At 40.1% G+C, this 22,167-nt stretch overlaps 1 protein-coding gene across 1 annotated transcript in view; it reads right to left on the bottom strand.

Annotated features, from left to right (window-relative positions):
- The window catches only part of ca16b (carbonic anhydrase XVI b), a 113,779-nt gene that overhangs the window by 83,723 nt on the left and 7,889 nt on the right, over nt 1-22,167 (bottom strand). Inside the window, exon 2 of the mRNA XM_085353350.1 lies at nt 508-603. Coding sequence (XP_085209476.1) covers nt 508-603 — 96 coding nt within the window. The remainder of the gene's footprint in view (nt 1-507; nt 604-22,167) is intronic.

Raw genomic sequence — 22,167 nt, 5'->3', positions numbered from 1 at the left:
GAGGGCTGCTATATTCATCCATCTTCCAAATGTGTTAAGGTAAACAGCTAAGAGATTGCAATACAGAGTAAGCAAGTCTTCTCAAAAACATTTATTTAGATTAAAAGCAAAGCACCAATAACGCGGTTAGGAATTAAACAATTACATTTTCATAGTACTGCTGACAGCATCCATCAGTCCTAATCTATACTTTTACAAATGAGACAGTTAACTCATTATTTCCCGTTATGAATCTGAACATAGACTCGCTCCACAATATGTCACTGCTGTTCACTCCAGAGTGCATTTGTTTAATTGCTCTTATTAAAAGCATACATCACAGGTATGCCATTATATGAATCATAAATGCTTTATTAAACCCATTTTGCTAAAGCGAGGAGGGGGTGGGGGGTGGGAGTTTGATGGCGAAACAGCAGGAAATAAAATGGAAAATGGTGGGTAAGGTAGAAAAGGTAAGCAATTTCCCCTCCTACTTAGGCTCCAGCCAGAGCATAAATGAGAGTTCACCTGAATAGGACCAGTAGGGGTCATCAACTGTCCTCCTCTCCCTCATTACGCCTGTGCCTCCATAATGGTTGCCTCCAGTGTGGTGACCCGACGCGACTGTGGGAGGGAGAGATACAGGTCAGAAAACTCAACAGGGAAAAGAAACATTTCCTTTGCAATGCAAACACATACTATGACAAAGCTCCTGTCCCTGCAGCAATTCAGTCTGGATTTTTACTAGTTCACAAACTACTGAAAGGATTTCACGCATAATCAGCCGAACACAGATAATTGCAATAAAATCTCCTGGTTTTCTATTTGAATACGATTTGATGGATATTAATCAGAAGGCTTGTCAGTCGATGTTAGCCAATCAAAGATGTATTCATATCTGCGTATCTTGCATTTTTGTGTGTGTGCAGCAATATTACTAAAATGATAAAAACCACATCGTTTTCTTTTTCCTCACATAAATTGTTGGAGGGACACATAGAGCACAAAGAACACAATTAATAAACCGGCAGAGCAAAGCCAGTATTCCCCCATGCATGAGATTTACTTGGCCACCCAAGAATATTACATGCCACCAAAATATAAGTGGCCTGTCATTTTAGCATTTCTCCATTTTTTTCTTTGACAGAACTGGAATAATGTGCTCTTATTTGTGCACTAAATTTTCACACTGTCCATCCCTGGCTTTTCTAGTCTTGTGGTCCCCTGTCAGCAGGCTGACCAATCATCGCCGTGGCAGTCCTTGACATAACTCAGCTACCTCGCCAAAGAAGTGTTGCATGCAGACGGACTCCAGCTCCACTGTTTTAGACCACAGCCGGAGAAGGTAGTCCTGTTTCTCCTCTGCTGTGTGCTGGAGGGTCACTAACCAGAACTGGATTAATCCAAGCTCACAAAGGCTCCAGAGCAGAACAAGGACTACCATGGTTAGATGAAGTACATAGTAATGCAGTGGGGACTCTGTACATGTGATAAGAACCTCGCTGAAGAGGCAGACACACACACACTGAAAATACTGTTTTACTTTGTGTTTTTGCCTGAGATATCTAAAAACCTTTTTCGATCACTGTTGATACACACATCAGGTCAGACTGCCTTGAATGTGTGTTTCAGAGTGCAGCTACTCTAATCGTTTGAGTTTGGTAATGATCACCATCACCAAGTTTACCCTACAACCCACTCTGGTGCCTCCTACACTCTTGCAGTTATCATTAATCACACCCTTTACAGTAGCAGTTGGTCTAGAAAAGAAACAGTCTAATTAGGCTGGACTGTCATTATGCTAACAACATATGCATGGATCTAACAGTATCACAGCAGCTTTTGAGCTAAGCTCCAGTAATGTTCAGACTGCCACATTGCTAGGAGTGCAGGCAATTGGTCCCATGTCTTTCAGGCCACAACTGTCTTTCACTTGTGGAAAATTACCAGCAAGAAATCAAAAACACTCAAAACACAATGGTACAACAACGTTAGGGGGACAGATTGTTCTTAAGCATATCTGCTCCCTAAAGCATGAAACCCCAAACTACAACAACCAAACTCATTGGGGAAAAGAAATGCTCCAAAACAGATGCAGCCGGAGGGCTAGGATGGAGGGAAAAAGATTGTCTAGTTGAAGTTATTGTGGGATGAGCACACCTAAAAATAAGAATGTTTTGTGTTGCTTTAAGGATTCAAAACCCGCTGTAGGTTTCAAAAGGTGGAGACGTGGTAATTCTGGTTCGCTGTTGCTTCAAAGATGCAAGAAAGTGGGTGAGCAGATCGTTTCTGTGTAGGAACAGCAGGGCGAACTAAAAACAAAACCAGAGACGACAATCTGCTCGACTGAAAATGGAAGAAGCCACTGTTACTTCTTTCAACATACTTTCTGAATCCACTGAGATTATCCATATTGTATTAGTTTTTGTACAACTGGTTGGTATGTTGAGTATTGTGTTCTCACCACTTTACATTCAATTGGACACAACAGCCGTTAATATCACTTTTCAAATGCAAAAAAAAAAAAAAAATCTATTCATGTGGGTTCAATCATCACTTCATTCTCACACAACACTTACTAAAGAGTAAAAAAACAAAACAAAAAACATTTAGCACTTAGATCACAACTTAAAGTGGGCATCATTTGCTCACTTGTACATCCCTAGTCTCGTTTGGTCTGGGATTTTATTTGATTGTTAGGCAGTGATAAAATGACAATGTTTGGATAAAGCTTTTTCTTTTGGATGAAATCATAAATGCTACAAATGAGTAATTTTAGCCTATTCATAGGCTGCTGCTAGGTAACATGATGACATCATAACATAATAGGGACAGGAACCTTCAGGGGCCTAAGCTGTACCTGAGCGCAAGGTCTGACTGTGTTCACAGATACTATAACAGACCATCAGACAGCATTTGTGAAAGGTTTTTTGTTTTGTCTTGGTTTTTAAGCAGACACTTTTCCCCTCAAACAGTGCTTTGTTGAAGCACCTCTTCAACAATTTTAGTTTCAGCCTCTCTAAGGTCTCTCTCTCATGAAAAACCTGGTGGTGGGGGAGGCTGGGGACAGTGCCACTCTAGCCCCACCCCTGAACCGTGCCTAAAGGGTGTTTTTTGACCATAAAGTCCATCTCCCAAGAGCGACTCCCGGTCCCCACCGGCATGCCTACACCACAGGATCTCTGCGGCTGCATGCAGGAGTGAAGAGAAGCCCAGAGGCAACAGACTCACTTGCCTCAGGGGGCCTGTAGAGCAGCAACAGGAAGGGAGATGAAGAGCAAAAGCCGACAGCCAAATGTCACGTGCCGTTGAAAGCGGCTGGTTGAGAGACCCTGACCGATTTGGAGACAAGGGCGGCTGGAGGTTATCATTAATAATCCTTTCACAGGTTGAACTGCAGAAATCCTATGACTTTTAATTCTTCTGTATGGATCTTGTTGACCAAGTGACTCTCCCCCCAAAAAGTCAACTTGGCTGGAGCTGAACAAAACAGGTTGGGCTTTCAGGGAGCGGCAGAAGTGCACCACTGTAAAGAAAAGCACTTGCTTTCCAACACAAGAAATTATCTTGTTATTACAATAATCGTAAATTAAGTGAAAATTCCATGAATCGCTCAGCCGTATAAGAGCTAGTGCAAAGGAAGAACCCAGATATTTCAACACAGATCTGGATTACACAACTGGCCTTGTTGGCAACTGTGCTCTTTTAGCTGGTCCATGTGTGCCACGCCAGTGAATGCAAAAACGAAAAGCTGGTTATAATAAAGCAAGAAGTCAAAGACAAGAAAACATAGCAACCCACACCCAGTATTTGTTTATTGGTTTAAATAAAAATCAGTCTGAAATGACACAATTTCTGACTGTCCACTACCATTACACTTCAGACAAAGCTCTGGCCTGTGGGCATGGTATGCGATCAAAGCCAATTGTAACATAAGCCATGAGCCACGCAACATGCCAACAGTTAGAATTTTTCTTTTGTTGAGGGGACATTACCATCAAAAATAAAAAATAATCCACTGTGTCTTCAGTTCCTCAGATGCTGAGAGTGCACTAAGACTCAATTGCATTTGCTACTGAAGCCAACAAAGAACATTTGGCGTGCTCCGCTCGTGGCAGAGACGTTTTAGAGTTAGCAGAAGCGGCTCTGGCAAGTAAATAAAGGGGCAGCCTATAAGGCAGCTGCTAATCCTTTGAGGTTGAGCCAAACTAGCCGCAAGGTGGGCATTATGCAAATGTGTAACATAGTGACTTAGATAGGTCTCAAAAACAAAATAATATGGACACTTTAAAAACTCTGTGCATTAGCTGCCTAGCATTATTTACCAAAAGACTGAGAAACAGATCATATTTGTTTTAATGAATTTTCTCACAAAAATCACAACAAAAATAAAGCTTTAATGTCTCAATTTGCAACACAAATGTGACAGGATTTCCCGGCTCTTACTGTATTAAAAGACGCAACACTGCATCAGGATGTCGTAACAATAGCTATTTAATATCACACTTGTTAGTGTTCTCATGAGGTTAAAGGAAACTTTGAAACAATAGCAGAACTCCCCGGAGTCCTGAAGCCGAACCACATTTAGACAGTGAGTTGTAGTTGGCTTGATCAGCATCGCCGCTCATCGAATGAACACACACACACACACACACACACGATACACACACACCCCTCCAGCCACTTAAGACAACCGGAGCTCTTACTAATAGTTTCATCATTACCGAGGATTAATTAAACTAAGCACAACTTCAAGCCAAATCTTTTCTTGCACTTAAAGCCAGTGCATTACTGTCTCCAAAATTGGTTTCCACTAAGGCGTGAGCTACATACACACCATTTTCCAAATCAAATTCATTGCTTGGAGGGAGGTCACAGAGGCTACATAAGGAAAGGCATAAACAGCTTCTTTGTCTTTGTCAGATGTAGCGATTTACCACGGGGAGTCACGGGTTAATAACAAGTGTGAAACAGAGAGGCAGGGAGTCTGTGAGACTTGGAGCATATTTGAAGGCAGGTTGTGAAACAGGAGGGCTGCACCGTCTTTGATCAGAGAGCATAGGAGACAGCACCATGTCAACAGTTTACACACATCCATGTCAGCCGTCCCCTGTGGGCAAAGGATTGAAGCCACAGCATCTCTGATAGAGCAGAGCAGACAACACAGTCGGTGCTGGGCCTGAAGGAGACTGAGGAGAACCGTGCTGCAATTAAACAACATACTTAAATGCGGAAAGCACATGTGGAACACAGGTAGTCAAATAAGATATTTTATACCATATATTTTTGGCCTGCATCGCCCCACCGTGTGGAATCTCACAAAATAAAGGCTTCCAAACAACTACATAACAACAGTACACTGTGTAGCCTACAGAAACATTTTTCCCCCCTTTTTCATCGCCCCGAGGGCAATTAAATCATCTGCACCACCATTAAGCCCTACTATTTGTTCCATAATATCACACTCAACAACAAGCCAAGAACCCCTGAGAGCTCTTGAAAAACAGGAGCCTAACAACAACCACAGGAGCATTTAACTTGCATTAGTCATTGGGGACAGAGATAAAAATTCAATCTCATCACCAGCATTAGTATCAGGTATGTGAAGGATAGTCGGGCTAGCACATCTATGTCACCAAGAGGATTATTTGAGGATGGATTAAGCTATCAAATACATCCTGAGTTGCAATGTCTGTGTAATTTGGATAAACCGTGACAGAGCGCTGGTGTGTTTAATGAGGTAAATTCTATCATCTATGACTGAAATGCACAGCGAAACTATCTCAGTTTATTACTGTAAATTGCTTAATGCAGTCAATTAATAAACTGACAAATTCTCTGCACAGATAGTTTTTGTCCTTTGCCTGTTATCGAGGCAATTACACATCGTATGGAGAACCAAAAGTGCCAAAATAAAATAATAATCTTTTTTTTTAATCATTAATTTTCTCATATTAATTAAAATATCAGTGCATTAAAAACATGTTGAATTGTTTCACTATTTAATAAATTATTTCATGGTTCCTGTACAACATGAAATAATTTCAACTGTCACTGCAGCTCATCAGCAGACCCAGAAGACTATATAGCAAGTAAAGACAGACCATTCCCCGATAACGGTCTGATACAGTGGGTATCCCAGTGGTATAGACAAGTTTGAAATACTACTGTTTGTGTCATCAAATATACTTGGGATCTTTTTTTAAGGTCAGAATCTAGTGGCTTAATCTTTAAATATCTAAGCCTTTATTCAAAAGTGCTGCGTTTTCAAAGGTATCAGGTCTCATCAGCCTAACAGCCAGCTCGCCTCTCAGCTGACCAGGTGGTCAGACCTCATGATACCCACCAAGAAAAGCCTCCTCCTGGCACACTGTTTTCACAACCCAAACACTCACTCAGCTCTCAGTGGAGGGTGAACACGGGATATAATTCACTTCACCGGGGAATTATGCTTTCTGTGTCCGTGAGGGGCCATTCAGGGGCTGGTGTCATAAATTACATCATTAGACAGTTAGCGCGAGGGTCCGTGTGCCGGCCTGTTTTATGTGATCGCGCAGACTAATCTGCGGATAATTGACTTTACAGTGCAGCAATTATGCGCGATCCTCAGGCGGCACTGTTGCTGCAGATGTCGGACTATAATCGGAATGACTACTCGGCCTTCAGGTCTCCAGCCACAACAGAGTATAATCTAGGCTTTCAGATGACATCTAACAGGTGATGTATGGATTATTGCAGTGTTTTATTTATTCCACAATAATTACATTTGGCCGAGTTAATCATAATGTTTCTCCAGAGTGCTCTCAGTACATTATTTCATTAAGTTCAGATGTGTTATATTTGTTTATAACTGTTTACTTTCAATTAAAAAGTGAGAGTAAACATATTTTAAATACAAGGAGGAAAGAGTATTTTTCACCAGGAGCACAAACATCCGGACCAGGATGTTAACGCTGCATGTGGATATTCTGATGACAAGCCTGCTCCATAAATAATTATATTATCTCTTTTTATTATTTATTCAACTGTATTCTAAACACCAGCTGTCTGTTAAAGGTTTTTCTACTAGAGGTAAAATGAATAAATTGTTCTTTGTTTTTTTCTTCAATGAGCATTGAGTTATGTAAAAAAAAAAAAAGTTTTTAATGAATCTGCTGTTGATTAATCAGAAACACTGAATTTAACATACCAGTGTACTCCAGTCCAGTGTTTGACCTTTCAAAATAATTTCATATTAACCGGCCATTTATAGTTGAGCATTTTGCTAAAAGCTTTACAAAAACGTATATACATTTTAAAAGAACACAGGTAATTAGATCTCTTATGTGCCATTTTCACTGTAAAAATTAGTCAATAGTAAAAGAGGCAGTAAACTATGCAGTGAAGCCACGCTGATGTTATAAAAGGATGCTGCTGTGTTACTGTGAGCCGTCCTCAAATCTGGACCCCTGAGAGTGGTTGTCAAGTAGAAACTAGAAAGTATGCAAATACAAACTCTGTACTTGATATTGAGAAACTTAAATTAACTAAAAGGCATAGTGTCCACTTGATTCCCCGGCAAAGTCCCCTAACTTTGATAGCTGACCCATGAAATAGATTCATGAAGCAATGCAGCACAGCAGGCATAACATATATTTTTAAATATTGGAAATTCTTAATTTATGTAATTATTATTAGTATTAGGGCTGAACGATTATGGAAAATAATCTAATTGCGATTTTTTGCCCCAATATTGCGATTGCGATGCGATATGCGATTATTTTTTAAGGTATTTGTCTTCTGTATTATTAAACAAAGACAAGCAATACATCATATAGTATGGCCAATACTATATTACATTAATTTTAAACTGTTCTTTCCTGGAAGACAGACCTCTGTTATGATGACATGAGGTGATGCATGAATTGATGACTGACATTTTTATTTAACTTCTTCAATCACAACAGTATATTTGAACATACACAATAGTTTATTTTTAGCTTACAAACATCTGAGCATAAAGTGCTGACAAGGAACCCTGGTGTAAACATTAAAATGAAAGTCAGTACAATGTGCAGATTGCAGAAATATACATAAACAAAATCAGTGGCTTTACCACACTCAGTTTTTCGACATCTGTGAACTACTAGACAGTCATTCAATTAAAAAATAATATTAAATAAATAAAACTAATAAATAAAAAATACACACAGCTTACTGATCTCTGCAGTCAGTAACATTACACATAAAGTGCAAACATAATAGCAATTGTATAAACACACACACAAACACGCCTTTAAAGTTTAAAGGCGTGAAATTGGACGGTCTAGTTCTGATTAGCGTCACCGCTGTCTCGGTGGAGTTTAATAAACTCGGCCGTCTGCTTCTTGCTATCTAAAATATAACCAGACACTGGTGTAAATTCTCGACTGTCTCATACTTCTGTTTAATAAGTTTTCTGTTTGACGTTTAGTCAGCTGTGTGAAAACCAAGGAGGAACCCACCCGGGGGATTAATAAAGTTTTATTTTATCTAATCTAATAACTTTAATCTCAGCCAAACCGATTTACTCACGAACAAACAAAACACTGAAAAAAGCCCAACAAAAATTTTTTTAGGTTGTCTAAGTGACTTATATATTACGTTTAACCCGAGCAGCGAAACTCCGCGGTGATCTGAAAATGATGTGCCGGGAGTTGTGCCGTTCTCGGCCGCATCAGTAACCCTCGAGCTCCCGGCTAGCTGTCGAGCTGGTGGGTAGCAGACGCCTCTGAAAACGTCGAAGCACTTTTGCAAATATGGGATATCTTGATAAACCGAGCAGATATTTGATGTTTACACAACTACTTTCTCGCCTGAAAATATTTTAAAAGTTTATTTTGTGACCCAGAAAGATTAGTATGAGTAATTTTAAAACTTAGTAGCGGCCGCCATTGTTGGAAACTGGAGTTTGGCTGGGCCGCGCTATGAATTCTGGGATATGGTAGTAATTTGGACAGCCTTCGGCGCGTCGCTGTGACGTAATCGGTCTACAAATGCGGCCTCAGGAGGATGCAGCCCATGAATTTGGACATGTCCAGAGTATAATCGCAGCCTTTGCGGTTAGAAAATTGCACTTGATCATGTCGCGATATTATCGCAAATGCGATATATCGTTCAGCCCTAATTAGTATTACTTAAAAAATGTTTTTATTAAAAATAAAATATCAATATTTTAATTGGTCAATGGTTCATTAAGCAATTTTATTTAATTAACAGCATATTTAATTATGAAATTATTTAATTTTGAGACTCTTAGCTATCCATAACAGAAAACCCTGCCAGATGATATTTAAAAACAAAATCCACACAAACCCAAGTCATGCAGTTTCATTTAGTGCTCAAAAAAAAAAAAAAAAAAAAAAAAAAAAGGAGGATAATGCTTCATAATCTAAAAATGGATTTCCAGAAATAGACGACCAGGCCCGTTTTTCATGATGTGTTTTGGTTTCATCTAACGTAAAAATAAAGATCAAATGTACTTGTACTAGTACATGGAGAGCCTTCGGGTAGTCTATCATTTGTTTCGAACCTCAGTGGCAGCGTTTGGCTTTAAAATATAAACCTGTCAATATTCTATATTTTAGCCATTAAAGGCAAATCCCATAAAAACACCAAACCCTCTAAAGCACCGACTCTGTATGTTAGCATTTCAGGCTTTACCTGCTGAGAACAAACCAATTACACAAAACACCTCAGGTTTTTCAGCAAACTTGAGTCATTAACAGGAGGAAACAGCATATTATTCCAGAGCTATTTTCAGTCACAGATTTTGTTCGCTAATATTTACTCCAGCAGGACAGTGTATGCGGGTCTGACGTAAAATAAACTGCCCGTGTTCGTGGTAATAATGAGAATAAGTCACGAAACAACAACAGTGTGGCTTATTGATGTATTTTTAATTAGTTTTGACAAAACTATGCTGCAATATGCAACATCATGCTTTGAAAGCTGAGACTATATTTGCTAGTAGGATCAATTTAACACTGGCCTCTCCATGGGATTTCTTGAACATAAGAGAAACAAATGATCAGTCTTCAAGGGCTGCAGCGATTTAAGCACTCTCTTACCAACAACTTAACCTTAAAGGGACAGTTCATAACAAAAATTTAATTTACTTAATTTTCCCTGTAGCCTACGGTGCCATATATCCTGCTAAATCCTTTTACATCGAACAGTTTGGGAGCAGGTTATCAGGTGATGGGAAGAAAACAGCACTAGCTCGGTAGATTGTTTGAGTAACCAGGTCATTATTTCTGGAAAGCGATTGCTGCTGAGTTTTTACTGCTCCGAGCATCACGAGGCATTTAGTTCCTTTATATTCAAGAGAAATAATCTCTGCAGCTGATCTCTCCGAAGCTGGGGAACTTGCATTGTCACAATCTAAATGGATAACTAGCATCACAGGCTAGGGGGGAAAGATATGCATTTTATTATGGGGAGAATTGTTGCTTTAAAAACTGAGAAAGGCTTGTTCCAATCCCTGTAGCATCCCCGATGTTACCCTACCCTAATATGCCTGTTTATTTCAACTTAATTATCAAAGGAAAAACAACTTGGCTCACTTGCACCATTTCATTAACATAGTGTGTGTCTGCCTCACCATTTCACCAGGAGCTTTTTAAAGAAGGAAAGAAAAAGAAAAAGAGAGAGCGATAAGAAAAACACCTTTTGGCAACAATAACATCCCAGAAAAGTGCGCACTTTGAGCAAGGTATTTTGCATCACCGTCATAGCCCCTAATGGATGCGCCGATGTGTTTGAATGAAGTGGATACTGTCCAACGAGTGCGTCAGCACTGATCCATTTTTCATATTCTCCTCCACATTTGTCCTGCTTTAGATTCACACAGCGACATACAGACATTTTGACAGTAGTTGTTGTGGGAGAGGGAAGCTTCACTTCACCCGCCCCCATTTTCTCAGCCATCCCCCTAATTAGAGGGAGAGAGAATGCATATAATTAAATGTACTAATTAGACAAACTACAGCCTAAACAACTTTTACATTATTCTGCCTGAATTCAGACTCACGAGAAGCGAGCTGCGTTTTTACAGGCATCATGAGTGTCTAAAAGGCTAGACTCGCGCATGCAAAATCTCTATCTATATAAAAGGGAAATGTGTATTCTGAAGGAGACAGCTGCTGTCAAATGGAAGGACATCTGCTTCACTTTCTGTTTAACGGATATCTTTTCGCCAAACACACGTACATTTCAAATGGCTCTTTTTTTATTTGATATGCCAAGTACCTCAGTCTATCCGCAGCGCACGGTGCATAGTTCCACATCAAGCCACAGTGGTAAAAACAAGGTCGGCAATCTGACTGTGAAGCAGAGAAAAATAAGTGGAGTTTGATCTTGTGAGATCATGTGTTTCTCATTCCTCGGGAAGCGGTCACACCAAGACCTCGGGAACACGAGAACTGCCAAGATCAGCCAAAGATATGGCGCACGGGGAGCCAGGCCTTAGGGCTAAGACATCAAACTCAGAAATAATAAAACAACAAATATAATCCCAATGCAGATATTTAGAGCTACACAGCTAAAAGCAAATGAGCAGCTTCAGCAACAAGGACACCGACATCCTTGGGCAAGAGAAATGTAGTTGTAGTACAGTAAAATTAAGCCCATTAGTCTGGTGCTAAAATTGTTCCGCGACTGAAATTTCCAAAATTTCCCTTGACACCTCTTTTTTTTTAATGCATATTAGCATATCTGTTAACATGTCCAGATCCATCTAGCTTCGTGTTCATCATGTTAATTGACAGGAAGTGCAGCCGCACATTCAGTACATGGCTGTTTTGTCAATGCCACACAGAGTGCTGAAAGCCTAAAACGCGGCTCCACGCCGAGTTGGAGAGACGGGCAGAGATGGTGAAGAGACAAAAACTCGCAGCTCGCACGAGTATACGAATGCTATCAAAACACACACGACGGTGAGCATTGTGTGCATTATGGACTGCCTCCCAAACAGAAAACATTTTTTGTTTGTGTTTCATTAGGAAACCTGTACAACAAAGCAAGCTGAATAGGAGGAAGGGCAAAGGAGGCCTACTCGACTTTCTCATTATGCCACACTTGCTCTGCAGTCTTGTCTGTAAACTTCTCGGGCGAAAACTGGGTAAGGCCATCTCATTATAATCAAATCCAAACGTGTCACCCAGCCTCCCCGCTCGCAGTTTATGCGCATGCATTCCTAGCAGTTTTTCGCCAATTAGAAAGATATACTGTGAACATCTGTGTCACTTGCGTTTTAATATTATATAAGTTAGAGGTGATGAGGCCTGAGCAGTGCAGTGTGTCATGTGTTAAACCTTTTACCACAAGAAATAAGTGAGAAACGCAGTACATCAAATGTCAGACTTTGATAACGCATGTGGGCGAAAAGGTCTAGATGAAAGTCTCCAGTGTATTTAGGCTTCCTTGAAAATGGAAAAAAAAGGGGGAAAAAAGAACAAAGTACACATCCTGACATTTATTCTGTACTCATTAGATGCCGGTAAAGAATAGAACTGTTCTATTGTCTGACCAAAGCCGGCTCTTGTGAATTAAAATTGGACGGCTTCCTGTGGGGGATTCGGTGTTTAACATTGCCACTTACAACCAGGCTGAATCTACAAGGCAAATCTATAGGGCAAAGCTAGTACAGTGAATTAAGTGCATTAAGAAGCCAGAGTGTTCACTGATTGAGTGCATCAGGGCTTCTGATGAAAACCATTAACAAGATTAAAACAAATTCAGGCCTGCGACCTTTACTAGACCAGCTATAGCTTGTTCCTTTCACGGACTACAATAAAGCATCCTCAAATGTGCCTCCACACACAGTGGCAGGACTGGACATAACAGCTCTGACAGTGTCAAGAAAATTTACTGTGTAAAGTGAGTTTTCAATTTTCAATATGTGGCAATTGGATCACTTAAGTGCCAAGAGCTTATGAGGTCATTCCTCAGGACACAGTGTGCAGCCCTGCATGAATTGTCTAGTTATTGATTCTGAAATAAATTCAGCTGCCTCTGGTGGATGCATTACACTCCTCGCACATTACTGGTGTTCCTGAATGGTGATGCTTGATTACTGGTAATATAAATGGGTCCATCTAGGAGCATGACACCGACACCACCAGGCCAGATATTTGATCGCAGTGACTGTAGGACAACCTAGCATGAAAATGTATGTTGGCATAGCTTCACGAGGATGATTTAAAGACAAGCATCTACAAAACAATTGTCAATTTGAAAAATATTGCCCGAAATTCATTAAATAGTTTGGAAATCAAATACCTGTAGAAATGTGCCTAGCACCGATGAAAAATACCCAACCTTCGAGTTGCTAGCCAAATGACTCAATGTTAACCATAAATAATAGCAACTGCATAGGGCCTTGCATCACTTCCAAACAGACTTTGTATGCCTGCCTGGGGCCATACAAGCAGTCAGACCTCCTCCTTCCCCCTTTAAATGCTTTTTGATGTTGGGCTCTAATCAATACTTGGAAGGCTGAATTTAGAAACGATAAATAAAACCATGAAGTGCAATGCACTTGATACATCTCCAACGCTCTCTCCAGTAGCCTCGCTAGTATGCAGTGTCGACTATTTGCAGTTCATTAGGTTTTTACCCCACCCTGCATGCGGTGTACAACAACCATCGTGCACTTCCTCAAATATTCAGTGTATCAGTCTGCTGCTGCGCTACAATGTATTCTTTATATAGTAAAATAATCCTAATGAAAAACTTTGGTTTGCTACAGCAGGAAGTGTGCATTAGCCCATTCACTGACGAGTCCATGCAGCCATTGAACAGCATTTCCAATTACAAGTTTTCTTACTTAAACTTCCTGCATGATAGGGTCAGACTTGTCCCGTAGATTTCGTGATGCATGCTTTGGTCACATTCATCTAATGTCACTTTGTAATGCGCTAATTTCCAAGAAATAACATGCTTTAGAAAATTTAATTTTTCCCTCACATTGAGACGTCCTCAGTTCTCTGTTCCCATTGTTACCATTTAACTGCAAAACTGCAGTGCTTGTTTCCAGTAATTACAAACTGATTGATTTTGGCTTTGAAATTAAATTTTTTAAATTTCTAAGATAATTTCAGAAAAATCAAAATAAAAAGATACCCTTAGAACTACCTGTAGTTTTATTGGGAATGGCAATAAAGCTAATAAATTCTAAAGTGGCCCCTTACTGGCTCAGCATCCAAAGCAGTTTATTTTTTATCCGCGATCTTAAATCTTAAATTTAAAGCATAACAGGTCCAAACAATATATAAATGCTGATTAACTTGGGAGGTATTACACAGGAATCCGAGTGGCATGCTGCAATAGGGTGGCCGCTAATTAGCCAAAAGGGATTACAAGACTGTTAAAGCACCAGTCATCTATGCCAACATATCAATCATGACAAATGAGGACATCTGCTCATAACAGCTCCTCGACATTCACTCTTTTTTTTTTGGCCTTGTTTTCATATACACCAGCTTGGTGATTTTGGTGCCTAATCATTGGCACTTTTCTGTTTATTCAATGTTAGTCTATCAAAAGACCGCCATAGACTTTTTACAGCAGACTCACTAAAACCAACATGGCACGGATGTAATCTACATGTAGAAAAAGCTATTTAAGGCTGATAAACAAGAGATTCAGAGCACAAAAGAGCAGGCAAAAACAAACAGCATTCAATTGAGAGGTACTTGGCTGTGACTCAAGGTAATGATTCTAATCAAACAGCATTAGAGCCAGCTCGCACAGGCATTTAGTTGCAGTTCTTATGACCGAATGATATGGTCCAGAAAGTGGCTGCATGTGCCAAATTCCAAGTTGACATCTTTAGATTATGTTAAGATATATTTCATCAGCATCCCTTAAGCACGAATGACAACCATCCCAGTATATTTATAAAGCTGGAAACTGGGCAGTGTTTGCCATCATCTCTCTAAATATTGTCATAATAATTTCCATCTATTGACAAATTTATGAAGCAACTAATTGCTGCTCCACCACCACTACACTGCTACCCTTCAAATATGGTGGTGGAGTTCAGCAAAATGGTGAGCCTTGCAAGTAGTAAGCTGAATACCCCCTAAGTGCCATCATGCTTATTGGAAAAAGTACTTTAGTCAGTCTATTCAGAGAATATTCACATGCTTAAATACATGATTAACCTTTTATCTCAAAGCGGCAACTTCCACTTTAACAAGAAGACACTCAGTAATGTTACTGGTACCATAAGGCCTATTCAAAGCATTTAATTCTAAACATTACAGCAACACAGATGATTGTCTTGAGATCTGAGAGGCTGAAGCAGCAGAGTGGTTGCTAGCTCCCACCTGCTTGACGCTGGCTATTAAGCGTGGGGACAGATGATCTCTGCAATCCCTGAGTGATTAGTGGTTACCTTGGGATGGATCTGCTCTGCTTCAGTAAACACGTGTGTTGTTAGGCTTAGATTAGCTGTGACAATAACACGGAGCAGCTATCACACTTTCAGTTTATGCCGGTGTTTGACAGATATGCGGACACACGAGAATTTGTGCGACAGCGCAGCTCAAACTATCCAGGGATCAAACAGAAGGACTTTTTTTTTTCCTCCTTTTTTGGTTTTGATAAATGTTCGATAAATTCAGCTGTTTACTGTGTTGTCATAAAATTTCACTGTCTGGTGAATATGAGAGTTGTCTTTGTTGAGGAAGCATAAAACAATATCTTTCTGAAATATGGAAATGTCAAACGTAAAGGCCACGGTATTCAAATCCCTAGTTAATTAGGGTCCTACTACCAGGAGTGTTTGTGTTGAAGTACAGAAACATTTGCATTCCCCAAAGGGAAGCGTGTCAACAGGATCGATAGCGTAGACTCTAAACTCCTGGTCTGACTTAAAAAAGCCTCCAACTCAGCAGATCTTCTCCCCAGGAATCCCCTGAAATTAACCAACACCAAATTTTCCCCACTAGCAGCCTATGGTACTTATTTACAATATCCATTTTGTGAATGAGTGAAACATCCAAAAGCAGGCCATGAATAATGATATATTATGTACCTAAAAGTGGCTTAGGACCACCACAGTAGAAGATGGTTAAAAACCCAATTACCCTGAACCTTTTACCTGTTGGTTTCTGGCTGAAAAGAACATCGATCTCATTCTCAACCCAAAGGAAAGAGCCTTGGGACTCATCTGTTAAGGTGTTAACTTAAGGAGTTTAATCATCATTACAACAATGGCGATTGTCTGCCCAAAAAGATTTGGGTCAGATGAAAGCACAAGGGGCGCCGAGCCAGCTCAAACTCCTTAAACAAATAGGTTTCCGGGAGTCAACATTGTAAAAACGGGGCAAAATAAACAATACCAAAATTTTACGTCATAAATCAAGAATGCCCACAATTACGTGTAACAGTTTGTGTTGCCTCTAATGGCATCGTTTTCATTAAGTCATTTACTTATGGCTTTGATTTTTGTAGTCGTGGTGCTCCATAAAAGCAATCATGAAAATGAAGGCATATATAATATATATATATGTGATGGCTATATAATACAATCAGACTAACGTGGCACCATGTCAAGCTTACCGTATGTTAATGTTCATTTGCTCTTCCATTCAAATAAAACACTTTCCCATCTCGTTGAAGGTCAAAGGCTGAATGATGCGTACAATTTCATACACAAGTATCCTAAATTTGAACTAGCAAAAAAAGAAAAGAAAAATGTCGCGCTGGCTTTCTATAGTTGCTCACGATAACAAGAATATAATTTATGTAAAGGTTAAAATGTAATTCATCACACACACACACACACACACACCTTGACTCTCATTCAACAAGCTTATTTTGCATTCTGCCAAGCACTCTGAGCTTGATAAAACATGCACCGCCTAATCCTATATCTTCAGTGATTGTCGCCATAATTCATGACAGGGAAAATGAGCCTCGTGGAGGAGATAGCCTACTTTTGAATTTGTTTTTTTCCTCGCCTCAGAAAAAGACAATCTTGAATGTAACCCACATTTTAAAAAAATAATAATAAAAAAAAAAAGAGCAGAGAAACACACCAAGTGTGCACAAAGGAAATACATATGGTCTGTTGACACACAACACTAAGCAGCACAAAAAAAAAGCCCCATTGTTTCCATTCTCCACAGGGCAACACTGACAGACAGTTCAGCTGTAAGTAAAGCCGACACGGTATCACGTCGAGGCAAGATTTTTATTTATTTTTTTTAAAGGGGAAAGAGGACACGGCGACGGAAGGACACAGGACATATATTGATATAGCCAAGTCCTCCAGTGCAGCAGTAGATGTCCTTCGGTGAGAGTGCGTTATTGCCTGGACATTAATCACTATTGTCATGAAGCACAGGAAATAAGTACACGAGTTTCCCCGGCAGCATTTTCCCCCCTTTCTTTTAAACCCGCCTGGTCCGTTCCAGTGCGCGTGTGTGTATGCGTGCATATGTGTATGCGCGTGCATCGTCGGGTGTTGCTAGGACAAATGAAATGATTTGGAGTGAAGTGGCCGTGAGTCATTCTAAATGATTAAAATGCTACTGTGACCAGCTCCGAGTATCTTGGCTGAAAGAGTGAGGGAAGTCAACCATACACGCACCAAGTAATGAAGTGATGACTGATTGCCTTGATTAACATAAGTTACACAAATAAAGAGTTTAATCACCATTAATATCAAATTACAGTAATTATCTTATAAAATAAACACTCTTCCCAGAACGTTGAGCTCATATTGAAATTCTCCACTTCAATATTAATTCCTGCAATTTCAGGCAGGGCAATCTCACCCTCAATGTCAATGGAAGCCAGTGAGCTCAAATACACAAGGCCTTTCCGCTGTGTTTTTACACCAGATCAGTCTCTGCCAGACAGAAAATGTTGGGGGGGGGGGGAGATGCCTATATTTATAAGAAACAATTAAATTCATACTTAATGACGCTTCTCTTTTCTTATTAATTTTCCTCCGGTTTTTGTGGGAGGAGAAGGAACGCTGCAGTCACACTTCCAATTAAAGGAGTGGAAGTAATAAATAGAAGTAAAACAGTCACAAATTGTCTCCAGCCACATCAATTTTAAATGAGCTGCAAATGTGTCTTCAATACGCCTGTAAAACAAAAGGAAATCCCAAAGCAACTGACAACAATATTGGAAATGCAGTTGCTAAGAACAGAGTGCTCGATGATGCTCCATTTCTGAAACTTACATTAAGCACTACAGAGACATAAAAGAGCCGTGGCACAACTGCAAATCGATGAAGCTGTATCGAGTGGACAAGAGTTGGCCTTGGCACTCAGATCTACAGTCAGACACTTTATTAGGTAAACCTTTCTAGAAACGGGTTGCACGCCCTTTTGCCTTCAGAACTGCCTCAATTCTTCATGGCACAGATTCAACGATGTGCTTGGAAACATTCCTCGGAGATTTTGGCCCACATTCATGTGATAGCATCACAGAGTTGCTGCACATTTGTCGGCTGCACATTCACGATGCAAATCTCCTGCTTCACCACATCCCAAAGGTGCTCTATTGGATTCGGATCTGGTGACTGTGGAGGCCATTAGAATACAGTGAACTCATTGTCATGTTCAAGAAACTAGTCTGAGACAATACCGGCTTTGTTACATGGCGTGCTAGAAGCAGCCATCACAAGATGGGCATAAAAGGATGGACATTGTCACCAATACAACTTAGGTAGGGCTGTGCTATTTAAATGATGCTCAGCTGGTACTAAAGTGGCCAAAGTGTGCCAGAAAAATATCCCTCACAGCACCAGAAGCTTGAACCGTTGATACAAATCCATAACGGTTCAGGTTTTTATGCTGTTTAGATTAAATTCTGACTCTACACATTTAAATGTTGCAGCACTAACAGACCTGTCAGACCCATTCCTCTATTCTTCACTGTTGTAACACATCCTTCCTGCCCTTAGCTGACCGGGACAGCACCCAGTGTGGTCTTTCTGCTGGTGTAGCCCAACTACATCAAGATTCGATTTGCTGTGCATTCAGAGATGCTCTGCAGTGTGGCAATTCTCCTCTGAGTTTTAGCTAACTAACATCAAACAATGGTATACCAAGTCGTGACTAAAGGATTTCTTTTTCAAAAAACAGCAAATGTATATGGCACTTGTTAAACAGAGCAATGAAGACGGTGAACTAAAAACAGTGTTATTTAAAGGGTTAGCGAATTTGGTCCAGTTGAAATAATGATCTGCTACCTGGTGGCTATCATATTTATATTAGCCTGAGAAAAACACAGGATGAGGATTAATACAGTCTCAACGAAAGTACACGTGGATTCCTGATTGACAGAGACAATTAATGAAAGAATAAAATGAAAAATTCAGACAAGAAAACTAAGATGACCCCATTCACAACACAAGGTTAGTCATTAATACGATGCTGCATGGTTTGGATTACTTGTTATATAAAAGTTCTGATCCTAAGCTTAATGTCATCTTAGTTTGGCGAGAGTTAGGGCTGGGCGATATGACCCAAAATTCATATCTCGATATTTTTTAGCTGGATGGCGATATAAGATATACATCTCGATATTTTTTAGCTGGATGGCGATATAAGATATACATCTCGATATTTTTTTTAAGCCATAAAGTAAGAACAAAAAGAGAGTTCTTAGTCAAAGCTGTGTCCCAGATGTCACACAGGCACTTTTATTAACATACAGCACAGATGTACATGAAAAATTACTCAAAATTAAATTATGAGCATTCATTAAATAATGCTCCATAAATAAAAGAAAACAAGGTTGTTTTTGTGCTAAACAAAGAGCTCACAATTGTGCAGTCAAAATGTAAACTAAAAGACGCTGAGCGTAATAACAAAGACAGACAGATTTCACAGCTGCTCTGTTCCCAAGTTTTACTGTGTGACTGATAGCCTGGAGTTTGAAATCCGCTTCATAACCACGTCTCTTACAGGTGCCATTTATGGTCCTTATACACACACAATACGGTAATATTACGTTGATGCACAGTACGTATCACTCCGCGAAGCTCCTCGGTAGCCGTAATGCGCCGACAATCTATCAAGCGGTGCAGCTCCGTAGCTTACCAAAGTCGTACTCAAACATTTTTGACAGATTGCTGAGCGCCGTGTACCACATAAAATCGGTTCGCGGCCATCAAGCACAACCAGAATTCATACATAAGGCGCGCTATCAACTTTTGAGAGAATGAAAGGATTTTAGGGTTAGCGCTGTTAGCTCGTTAGCGCGGTTAGCTCGTTAGCATGTTTAGCTCGTTAGCACGTTGACGCCGTCCAGCCCCACGCATGGGGCGATGCGCAGTAACTCGTTAACGGAGATTTGCCGTGTCCGTCTTGTCGCTGCCTGCACGTGAAGCGATGGGGGAGGAGGGGGAGTTGTGTTCAGTGAAGGCGAGGCGGAGTAACGTTGCGTAGAGACAAAAGTGGACGAAAGAGAGGCAAACTTGCGGCTCCACAACTATAATTATAACGTAACATAGACTATATCGATATAAAGGATATTGTCACATCTTATATCTCGTATAAAATATATCGATATGTTTCAAAAACTCGATATATCGCCCAGCTCTAGCGAGAGTGATTCTTTCCTAAAGATTAAAAGGAAAACGTGTGCGCATGGGACACTGAGAGAACACAGGCTGTGGTGTACACCCTGTGTTTTTAAAAAATTTAGCTTAAAGACATGCTGCGCATGAAGAGTGCTAATAAAAAGCTGTAGAGGCTGAGAATGACAACTGAGTAGTTTTAGAGGGCTCGTGTCTACTCAAAACACAAGAGACAAAGCACTGCAGCACACTTTAAAAAAAAAAAAAATCCAACATTAAAAAGCCTCCTCCAACTCAGAAGCAGCTTGGACCCAGAAACGAGGTCAATAAGTCATCACTTAATGAGCAGATTCCACAGATTGACAGCTGGTAGTTAATCAACAATAACGTCCCTAAAAAAGGCAGGGAAGAGAAACACCCCAGCTACCAGGAACGCAGATAATGCGGGCTTTGAAACCCACATTATCTTTTTATTAAACAAACCAGTTTACTTAATAAACCATAAGTAAGGAAACACATTCAACATGTTTGATTAAACAATGTGTAGGGGGGGAGCTCTAAATGTAAACATGTCTTTTGCTTGCTCGTTCTTTGAGAAGAAGCAAAGCTTTTCTGCTTCAGAATGCACACAGTGTGTTAGTGCTGGTACTTTTCCACAGGAGAAAGCACACTTTAACATAAAAATGTTGGTAATCTGTGAGCACTGATAGTTTAGACAGCCAGTATTTGCAAACCTTCTACAATCTCAGAGTGATTGCAGTCAGTCCAAGTGAGATGGCAACTGTTTGTAGAAATATCGTCTCCTTTCAGGCGACCTGGTCGACCAGCTTGCAATCAAAAGTGATTGTGAGTGTGCAACATCAACAAACTCTGGACAACCATTATAGTCCTCACAATTTTCAAGTGGTCAGAGAACGGGAAATATTTTTAACTTAATACAATCACCATCCAACCATTTATTATTTTTATTTTTACTTTTTTTGTAGATGCAACAAGGATGCTGTCCTCCTAGTTTTACTCATAGGACTGAGTCATTAGCTTCCTCTGAATAGCTTTGTCAAGATTAGCGTGTCCAGTGTTGGATGGGGTTTTTTTTGGATTGAGCCAATTTAACATAAACCTAGTTACATGTGTGCATCAGGACAGGGTCACCCCAGCTTAAAATGCACAAGCACCAGGTGGTGATTAAACACTTCAGCATGACTGCTCAGCATATAGTTATGGTAATGAGCCTGGAGTACCTTACAAAAAAAAAAAAAAAAAAAAAACATGGTTGAAATAGTTTTCATGCCAGTCCTTGGTGTGGGCTTTTTTTTTGTTTGTTTGTTTGTTTTTTTGGTACAAGGACAAAACCTCTTTGGTGGGTGCTCGTATGTTTTTGTTGTTGCTGTTTTCCTATGCAGGAAAAACCCTGGATAATCTTAGGCCTGTTTGGTGCTTCTCTGGCACTGACAGCTACAGCGCTTGTCACTGTGGTTATTCTTCACTAGCTCAGTTGGCCTCTCCCTACCGGCCCTCTCCCTGCCTACACTTTCATAACAGTGTGAGCACACTGACACAATGACACACGAAACAGTGCATTTAGCTGTTACTGTGTTCAAAAGATGAAGCGGTCAATA

The sequence above is a fragment of the Diplotaxodon limnothrissa genome, linkage group LG5 (genome assembly GCF_057381915.1).
Source record: "Diplotaxodon limnothrissa isolate DT_005_m linkage group LG5, D_limnothrissa_male_GT1.1, whole genome shotgun sequence".
NCBI lineage: Eukaryota > Metazoa > Chordata > Actinopteri > Cichliformes > Cichlidae > Diplotaxodon > Diplotaxodon limnothrissa.
The sequence above is the reverse complement of the archived record's forward strand: the minus strand, read 5'-3'. Positions and strand labels throughout refer to the sequence as shown.